Consider the following 10725-nt stretch of genomic DNA (forward strand, 5'->3'; position numbering starts at 1 on the left):
TAGACAAAGAAAAATACTTTACATTTGTTCACGGTGCAAGGACCAAAGGGACATAGATTTAAGATTTTGAACAAGAGAGGACTCAGTCAGAAAGAACATTTTATGCAAGGAGTGGAAGGACCTGGAACATGCTGTCCATGATGGTGGTGCAAGTGGAAATAACGATATTGAGAAAGGAAACTGGATGGGTACCTGAACAAGATAAAATCTGTAGGACTGACTAGATTGAATCCATGCTGGCTCGGCATCAAACAGTGGGGCAAATAGCTGTAAAATGATTTTAAAATGACCTGAAAGTTACCTTAAAAAAAAGTCAGCCTAGAATTGCCCATCATGCAAATCTACTCTACTTCACAAAAAGGATTTTCAAATAATTGTTCACTGGCAGATTGAAGTGGTGCATCAAATCTGTTTTCAAACATAGAACTACTAACACTATGCAGGTGAGAATAATGGTTAAAAAATTGTTATGAACTGTATGCCTTTTGTAATACTGAAACAAGTTGCAATCAACTGTGTACCGGGTAAGATTGTGTTGCTCCTATAATCATGATTCTCAAAATAGGAGTGTCTAATGTTAACCTTCACTGATGTAAGAACATTAGGAAAACAACTTGCGTATCTAATTTTGTAAACATTATAAATATTGCAACACAAAAAGCACATTCTCGAATATTATAAACTCTTATTAGGATTATGAAACAAGATGTATCACGAAGCATAAGAGGCCAATAGCATGAAATCACAGAAGGAAAAAAAAAAGCCAACTTACTGGTCAGCAACAGATCCTAGGGTTAAATATCCAACAATCCAACTAATCTTGTAGCTCACTTGCTCCAGTGGAACCTTCCAGTAGTTCTTACAAACCAAGCTCCACTTAAAAAAAAAAGAAAATGAAGTTTAATCCCAACAACAATCATCCTTTCTGGTCTGTGTAAACAGCCAAACAGACCAATACCTATAAAGTATATTGTGGTTATGATTTTGTCATTGTTTCGTAATAGGATTTTGAGCAATCATTTTAATCTCATCCACTTGCACACAAAGTGAGTAAATAGAATTCCCTCCAACTATTGCTGCAAATTTAATTTAAATAAAAACACTTAGTATGGCAGCCACCTTAATGTTTCATGCTTTTCTAAATGCTATGCCTCAAACAATTTGTCTTCTCTTCACATATATTGCAAGTACTGTGGTGCATTTCCACCATTTTTGCAACACTTAAAATGTATGAGAATAGCTCAGTTTAAAAAAAAAGTTATTCTGCTATTCAATGACATTTCTAAGTGAATAAATTATTCAAGATTTGTCAAATTGTGATTTTCTTTTAATTTAGCTCACCAAAGCCTTTTTTCTGAACCACCTCTTAAAAGGTGTATCAAATACCATACGTTCACATCAATACACTGGATATTTACATCATGTGCAGCGTTTAACTGGAGTATTCTGCACGATAAACATCCTACAACAGTTAAAAATTGAGCGTCTTGCTTGCATACATGCTAAATGTAGAAGGCCCATGCAACAGACAATTAAGTGAAAAAGCTAATCTTTCAATGCATGGTACAATAACTAAAAGTTGACATGGATTGCACTGTAGGTAAACTTTTGCAGGAAACATTGAATATATGCTCAGTTAGTAAATCTGTAGGAGGAAACAATGTGATGTACTGTCAAGTATGTATACTGAAAGCATATTCATCTGCTTTGTATCATTGGCAGCACAAACTACACTCTTCCTATTTTACAAACATAGTTTAAAGTGCTGATGCCTTTTAAAAGTTACTGGAAAATGGTGCAAGATTAATTTTATAGTCCATTTTTAATGCTGAGTAGTAAATTTAAAAGTACTGGCAAAATATCTGTAGCTCGAGTGGTGGAGGAGCTTGTTGACTTGCTTGTTTTTGATCAGACGTTTCCTCACTATGCTGGGTGACATCATCAGTGCAGCCTCCGATGAAGCGATATTATTCTACTCTGCTTGGAATTTATACTGTCCAGTCTGTTATGAGTACTGTCATTTCCGGTTTTGATCTGTACGAGTTTGAGTTTATATATGGGGTCCAATTCTATGTTCGTATTACCGGTGGAGACAGATATTAAGGAGAGTTCATCGTGCCGTTTTGCTGCTGGCTAATGTTAGTGTATTCTGATGGCTAGTTTCCTTCCTGTCTGATGTAACGTTTGTGGCAGACGTTGCACGGTATTTTGTAAACCATGTTCATTCTGCATGTTGTGGAATGGGGTCTTTACTCCTGGAGAGTGTTTGTCGTAGTGGCTGTGGGCTTGTGGGCCACCATGATTCCCAGTGGTCTTAGGAGTCTTGTTGTCAGTTCTAACATGTTCCTGATGTAAGGAAGTGTGGCAAGTGTGTTAGGTCATACTGTGTCCTCCTGTTGTTGTCAGTTATGTAGGTATCTGTGGATGAAGTTGCAGGGATGTCGGTTTAAGGTGAGGATCTTGTATGAAGTGTCCTAATGCAGCTTTGTTTGTGGATGTTGGGGTGGTTGCTGTGGAAGTTGAGGATTTGATCTGTGTGGGTTGCTTTTCTGTATACTGAAGTTTGGAGTCATTTGTCAGTCATTCTAACTTAAAACTAGAAACGACAGTTGGATTGTTGGTTTCCTATTTCCTCGTGAATATGTTTCACATTTAATAATGACAAATGTGTCGTCTACGTACTGGGCGTGGGGGGTGCGTGCATCTGTGCGAGGGTGGGGGGTCCTAGTCTTTGAAGACTGCTTCTGCAAGGAGTCCTGAGATGGGTGACCCCATTGGTGTATCATTGATCTGTCTGTACATTTGACCATTAAGGACGAAGTGTGCTGTGAGGCAGAGGTCTAGTAATTTAAGTATCTTGTTCTTGCTGATGGAGTTACTGGTCTGAGTTGCTGTTTCCTCTAATGTTGCCACTGTTTCTTTGGCTAGTGGGATATCAATTGATGTGACTAAAGACATCCACAGATGCCTACATGACAGATAACAGGACGACACAGTACACCCTAAACACACTTGCCACACTTTGGAAGATTTTAAAAATACATAAAATAAAATTCCATATGCTCCCTCAAAATTATTACTTTACATTTAGTCAAAATCCATATATTCCTATCAAGTCCACGTTTGACATAACTGCTTTTCCTCAGTTCTGGTCTTGTGTGAGCAGAGAGGTCTTTTTTCTCTTAACAACCAGAGATCTTAGATTTAAGATAACCAGTGCAGATTTCTAACCAAACACCCCTGGTCTGGAAATTTCATAATCTACTTTTTTTCTAAAAAAAAAAAAAAAAAGTAACTTCTCCCCTAATTGCTTTGAGAAATTAGGCCTTCAGTCAGGTCTCCTTCAAATTGCCTCCCCAAAGAGAGAAAAAAAAAAAATTCCAATCTCTGGGTTTTCCAAGCTAAAATTAATTCTCATTAACTACTAAAGCACAAAAGCAAGCTAATGTTTACAATGGAACAAATACAGAAGTTGCTGGTAAAGCTCAGTAGGTCTGGCAGTGTCTGAAGAGAATATCAGTTAAAATTTTGGGTCCGCTGACCCTTCCTCAGAACATTTTACAATATTTGGTCTCTTCACATCATGGAAGGATGATAGATGATCATGATTATGAACATCCATGCTTGTACTTGAAATGTCACAACCTACAGGGCTACCCACCATAGAAACATAGAAGTTGACAGCAGGAGTAGACTATTTAACCCCTCGAACCTGCTCCACTATTCAATACAATCAGTTTATCATCCAACTCTGTATCCTAAGAATCACAGTCATACAGCATGAAAACAGGTCATTTGCTTCAACTTGTCTGTGTTGACTAGTTTTCTGAACAAGCCCCACTGGCCTGTGTTTGACCCATATCCCTCTAAATCTTTCCTATCCACGTAACTATCCAAATGTCTTAAGTGTTGTAACTGTACCTGCATCTACCACTTCCTCTGGCAGCTCATTCCATATACGTACCACCCTGTGTGTGAAGAAGTTGCCCTTCAAGTCTTTTTCGCTCTCACCTTAAAAACCAGTGCCCTTTGGTTTTGAACTCCCCACCTTGGGGGAAGAGGCTTTGGTTATTCACTTTATGTATGCCCCTCTTGATTTTATAAGGCTCAATAAAATGGTCACTACCTCAGTCTCCTGTGCTCCAGAGAACAAAGTCCCAGCCTATCCTAGAACTCAAACCTTCTGGTAACATCCTTGTAAATTTTTTTTGCACCCTTTCCAGTTTAATGAAATCCTTCCTCTTGCAGACCAACCAGAATTATACATAGTACTTCAAAATGTGGCCTTGCCAAATGTCCTGTACAGCTGTAATATGACATCCCAAATAATCCCACCCTCCTTCCATAACTCTTGATCCCTTTAGCTAGGAGACCTATATTTACATCCTTTTGAAAACAATGTTTTTGTCTTAACCACTTCATGGCAGTGAATTCCACAGGCTCACTGGGTGAAGAAATTTCTACTTATCTCAGTCCTAGAAGGTTTACCCCCTTATCTTTAAGCTATGATCCCTGGTTCTGTACTTCCTCCACCATCAGGAACACCATTTCTGCATCTAGCCTGTTTAGTTATGTTAAAAGTCTATAAAATTCTATGAGATCCACCCTTACTCTTCTAAATTCCAACTAATCTTAAGCAACTCAACTGCTCCTCATTCATCAGTCCTGCCCCTCCACAAATCAATTTGATAAACCTTTACTGCCTTCCCTCTAATAGCAACAGCATCATTCCTCAGATAAAAAGGAGACCAAAACTGCAAACAATATTCTAGGTGTGTTGTGGTTGGTTGGCTCACTAAGCTGGTTTGTTGTTCCGCAGACGTTTCTTTACCCTGCCGGGTAACATCAGTGCAGCCGCTGATGAAGTACTGTTGTGTTTTCCCACCTGGTTTTTAAACTTGAGTCCATTGAGCTGGATTATCTCACTTCTGGTTTTCCTTCATAGTGGAGTGTATTTGGGGTTGAGTTCTACGTGTTTGTTTCTGGCTTTCTTTGTGGAGTACCAAGCTTCTAGGAATTCCCATGCCTGTCTCTGCTTTGCTTGTCCCAGTCGAATTAGTGTTCTCCTTATCCATGTGGATAGAGAGGAGAGAGTATTGGTCGTGTCTTTTCATAGCCAATTGGGGTTTGTGTACTCTTGTTGTTAATTTCCTTCCTGTTTGTCACAGTCTCTGCAGGGAATCTTATAGATGACATTAGTCCTGTCCATAGTGGGAAGTGGGTCTTTGGTTCATGTAAGCAGTTGTCATAGGGTTGTGGGTTTGTGCGCCACTCTGATGCCCAGCAGTCGTAGGAGTCTTGTGGTTAGTTCCAATGTGTTCCTGATGTAAGGTAGCATGATGAGGGTGTCGGGGTGTGTGGGCATCTTCTGACACAGTTTTTTGGATATCTATTATCTTTGAAAACCTGGAAGAGGTATTCTTCTTCTTCTCGGTGTAGTTCAGTGTTGCTGCAGTGTTGTTGTTACCCGTTTAAATAGTGTTCGCACGCAGCTTCGTTTGTGTGTGTTAGGATGGTTACTGTTGAAATTCAGTATTTGGTCCGGGTGCATGGTCTTTCTGTGTACTTTCGTTTGGAGTTCCCCCATTTGTCTTGCACTCTACCATGACATCCAGGAATGGGAGCTGTTTGTTCTTCTCCTCCTCTCTAGAGAGAGGAGGCCTACGACTGCTGGGCATCAGAGTGGCACACAAACCCACATCAACCCTATGACAACTGCTCACCTGAACCAAAGACCCACTTCCCACTTTGGACAGGACCAAGTCATCTACAAGATTCTCTGCAGAGACTGACAAACAGGAAGTGAACAAGGGTACACCAACACCAATTGGCTACAAAGACACGACCAATACTCACTCATCTCTATCCACATGGATAGAGAGAACCACCAATTCGACTGGGACAAGCAAAGCAGAGACAGGCACGGGAATTCCTAGAAGCCTGGTACTCCATGAAGAAAGCCATTAACAAACACAGGCCTCAACCCCAAATACACTCCACTACGAAGGAAAACCAGAAGTGAGGTAATCCAGCTCAATAGACTCAAGTTTAAAAACCAGGTGGGAAAACACAACAGTGCTTCATCAGAGGCTGCACTGATGTTACCCGGCACGGTAATGAAACGTCTGCGGAACAACAAACCAGCTCAGTGAGCCAACCAACCACAACACCTACAACCTGAGCTACAAATTCTAGGTGTGGCCTCAACAATGCCTTGTATAATTGCACAAAAATATCCTTGTTCTTGTACTAACTCACTCAATGAAAACCAACATACAGTTTGCATTCTTTACTGTCTGTTGCACCAGCACGCTTACTTTCAATAGCTAGTGCACGAGAACACCAGGTCTCATTGAACATTCCCCTTGCTCAAATTTACAGCCATTCAAATAATAATCTGCTTTCCTGATTTATTCACGTTATACTGCAACTGCCATACAGTTTACCCACATTCTCAGCCTGCCCAACTCACATTGCAACACCTCTGCATCCTCCTCACAGTCCACTTTTTCCACCCAGCTTTGCGTCATCTGCAAGTTTAATGATATTACAATTAGTCCTCTCATCTAAAATCATTGACATAGATTGTGAATAGCTGGGGTCTTAGCACAGAGTGGAGTTTAGTATCTTGCAGTACCAACTTGTCACTACACATCATTCAGAAAAAGACCCATTTATTCCTGTTCTTTGTTTCCTGTCTGTTAACTATTTACCATCCATCTCAGTACACTATCCCCAGTTCCAAACCCACCCAGAGCTGGAAAGGGGGTTAATCTGGATGTCTTTTGTGGCTGAAAAGATGTGATGGGAAACAGGCTTGTTGTGCTGTGAATTAATAAGCTTAACATATACATTGAAACTTCAGAGTTTAATTTGATGTGCCAATTATTTTGCACATAGATCAAACCGCAGTTGTCCACCAGGTTATTCATATCCTGCTTCAAGACTTGTACACAAATAAAAAGGCAGGAAATAGAAAAGTCTATTCCAAACTAGCAACCCCACAAAACTCATAGCTGGACAAACCGGCAAGAAACGAAACAAGTATAAATGCAAACAAGTTGTGTTTAGATACTACATTTAGACCAAAGTCTAGGTCTGGTTTTAACAGTGAAGTGTTGAGGATAGACAGTATAAATCATTGCACTACAGGATTAAGAAACATTATAGTAACACAAAGCTAAACTTTTAATTGACAGATACAATTAGTTCTAATGCTACAAAAAAATTTGGCATTAAGAAGCCAAAGCATATGCAGAGCTCCATAACAATTGCATGCAGGTGCAGCAGGCAGCAAAGGAGGCAAATAGTATGTTGGCATCCATGACAAAAGGAATAGAATACAAAAGCAGGGATGTCTTGTTGAAATTGTACAGAGACTTGGTGAAACCACACCTGGAGTATTGTGTGCAATTTTTCATAGTGGTCTCCATATCCAAGGAAGGATATTCTGACTGTCGAGAGTACAACAAAGGTGTATCAGACTGATTCACGGGATTGTAGGGCTGATGTATGAAAAGAGACTGAATCGGTTCAGACTACCTTGGGTTTGGAAGAATGGGTGGGGAGGACAACTCAGACCTTCAACACAACTAAACAGGGTAAATGCCGGATGGACGTTCCTGATGACCAAGGAGTCCAGAACAAGGGGTTACAGTTAAGGAATACAGGGTGGGCCGTTTAGCACTGAGATTAGGAGAAATTTCTTCACCCAGAGAATGGTGAGCCTCTGCCACAGAAATTGGTTGAAGCCAAAACACAGTGCTTTCAAGAAAGACTTAAGTACTGTTTTTAGCACTAAAAAAAGTATCAAATGGTTTGGGGAGAAAGCAAGAACAGGGTACCAAGTTGGAGGTGCCAAGTTGAATGACATAGTGACTTGAGGGGCCAAATGGTGTAGTCCTCATTTTTTCTGTTCCGATTGTTCATGTGCCAAAAACATAATTAATTGCATGATTTTTTTGGCAGGGTAATGATGCATTTTACAATATAGCTTGAAGTTAAATTACATTACTTTCTGTTCACTAATATTTGGAGTTGGATGGGCTAATATTTCATAAACAGGGACAAAAAAAAAAACAAATTGCTGGAATAACTCAGCAGGTCTGGCAGCATCTGAGGAGAGAGAGCAGAATTAATTGTTTCGGGTCCAGTGACTGTCCATCAGAAGTGTTCAGAGGGTCTCTGGACCCAAAATGTTAACTCTGCTTTCACTCCACAGGTGCTGCCAGACCTGCTGAGTTATTCCAGCAATTTGTTGTTTTTGATTTCCAGCATCCACAGTTCTTTGGTTGTTTTCATAACCAGCAATTACTGTGTTTTGCAGCAAAGTTACAAGTCTATCATGTTCAAGTTTACATTAAACAAAACCATCAAGAAAAACATGTACAAAAACAATAGAAAATGAATTACTTCAATTGGATCAGGAAGATAATGAAAAATCTATGCCAGCAACAAACCTGGTTGATGGATTAACTCTGAATTGAAACTACTTGGCCAGGTCAGCTGTATCAAATTCCTTCAGTTCCATCCACTGCTTCAAACTCGAAAGCATGATGGTGTATTATAAACGCCTACTTTGGGGTGGGGGAAAAACGCAAAGGGTGAAGCAAAAAAAAATAAATAAAACTACAGGTAGTACTAGAGAAACTCAGCAGGTTTAGCAACTGCTGGTTCTACAGAGAGAGAAACAGAGTTAATTTTGAGACCAACAGGACATTTTAAAAAAAAAAATCAGGAGCTGAACAAGTCATATTGGACTTGGAATACTAATTCCGTTTCTTTCTCTACAGATGCTGTCAGACCTGCTGAATTCCTGTTTTTATTTCAGATCAGTAGCATCCACAGTACTTTGCCCTCATTTAACAAATCACAGAATTAACAGAGGGCGAGCGGGGAGCTCAGTCCATCATGTCTGCATTAACTTTCACAATGATCAAATTGATTAGTTCCATTCTCCCCTCCATTCCTCATACAACACGCAATCTAACTCCCTTCTTAAATTTTCCAATTGAACCTGCCTCCAGCGCAAGCTCAGGGAGTGCATTTCCAGACCCTAGCCGCTCCCTGTACTTCATGCCTTTTTACTTCTTTCACAAGTAACTTTAGATGTGCACATTTCTTCAGGGAAGCAAGCAAATATATGATTAGGCGAAAACTTAAACGCCGTCAACCGCATCCAGTCACACCGATTTAAAAATCAAGCGTACAGGAGTAGTTTACCTGACTAACGACATTGTTGTCGAGGCCGTCGCGTGGCTGGAACTGCCAGCCTCGGGTGCACGAGACTGTGCCGTTGGGCAGTGGCGGGCTCGTGCCGGCCGTTAGTGGATAGCGGTGCAGCCGGCAGCGACTCCAACTGGCGGGAAAAGGCTCGCTGCCGCTTCGCAGTGGCAGGCTGTAGTTGAGGACGGAGCCCGACAAGTTTCTGAGGGCAAGAGGCAAGAGCTGCGGGTCGGGCCGGCAGTAGTGGTCAGGGGTCCGGCTGAGGAAGACGTCGCTGAAGAAGCTGAAAGCCAGCAGCAAGTTCGGGAGACAGGCAGCAGCCGCCAACCGCTTGTGGTAACGGCCGAAACCGCCTATCCGCGGGATGATAATATCGAAGTCCATCTCTACCGTGTCGATCACTCCCCATCCAACTGTTTTCTTAAGGAGAAGGAAATTCACACGCCCAATCTGTGAGTCACCGGCCGCTGGCGAATCACCTGCCTTTTAAAAGGCAGCTGAAATGTCATTGTTCGTTTAAAATATATTTGGCTGGGGGAGGGTTAAATCCAATCACTGTTTGTTACTAACGAAGTTGTCCGGGTGTGCGTCAATTACGAGAGGTGAGAGGACAGCAATTACCACTCAACGGCTAATATGAAATTGCAACACAGCCCAAACAAAATAGCCAGCACAGGATCAGGCCCTTCGGCCCACCAAGCCTGCACCGATCATCATACATCTATCTATTCTAGTCCCATTTCCCAGCATTTGACCCATAGCCTTGTATATTGTGGCTTTTCAAGGTGACCTTCTGAATATTTAATGTTGTGAGGGATTGTGTCACCCTTTAGGTTGTGAGTTCCAGATGGCCACCACAATCATCCCTAAATCACCTACATACTTCTTGAAACTTACCTTAAATCTGTGTTCCTCCAGTTATTGACCCTTTTACGAAGGGGAAAATGTTTCTACCTATTTATGTATGCCCCTCATTACTTTGTAGATCTCAATAGGTCCCACTCAGCTTCCTCTGCTTTAAAGAAAACCCCAGGCTATCCCAAGACAAGGATAACTGAAATGCTCCAGCTTGAGCAATGTCGTGATGAATCTCGGATGCACTCCTCTAGTGCCATTACATCGTTCCTATAGTGTAGTTACCACACTAGCATACAGCTGTGGTCTAACCAAAATCCTCTATACAGTTCCATTATAACCTCCTTGCTCTTGTAGTCAAACTGTCGACTAATAAAGACATATATCCTGTATAAAAATTGAGAATTGCAGGTGCTGTAAATCAGAACCAGGTAGAAATTGTTGGAAAAGCTCAGCAGATCTGGCAGCGTCTGTGGATAGAAATCAGAGTTAATGTTTTGAGTCAAGTGACCCTTCCTCAGAAGGGTTCCTTGACCCAAAACGTTAACTCTGATTGCTCTGCATAGATGCTGCCAGACCTGCTGAGCTTTTCCAGCAATTTCTATTTTGTCATATCCTACATGCCTTTTTAAATACCTTATGCAC

General features: G+C 41.1%; 1 protein-coding gene across 2 annotated transcripts in view; it reads right to left on the minus strand.

Moving 5' to 3' along the window:
• Positions 1-9696, minus strand: part of slc22a31 (solute carrier family 22 member 31) — a 46589-nt gene extending 36893 nt beyond the window's left edge. For both annotated transcript variants that reach the window (XM_020534563.2, XM_048605650.1), the window contains exons 1-2: positions 9223-9696; positions 773-876 (exon numbers count right to left, since the gene is read on the minus strand). In XM_020534563.2, coding sequence (XP_020390152.2) covers positions 773-876; positions 9223-9609 — 491 coding nt within the window. In that variant the 5' untranslated portion in view covers positions 9610-9696. The remainder of the gene's footprint in view (positions 1-772; positions 877-9222) is intronic.
• Between the last annotated feature and the right edge of the window lie 1029 nt (positions 9697-10725).

The sequence above is a fragment of the Rhincodon typus genome, chromosome 15 (assembly GCF_021869965.1).
Source record: "Rhincodon typus isolate 14 chromosome 15, sRhiTyp1.1, whole genome shotgun sequence".
In the NCBI taxonomy this organism is placed as follows: Eukaryota; Metazoa; Chordata; class Chondrichthyes; order Orectolobiformes; family Rhincodontidae; genus Rhincodon; species Rhincodon typus.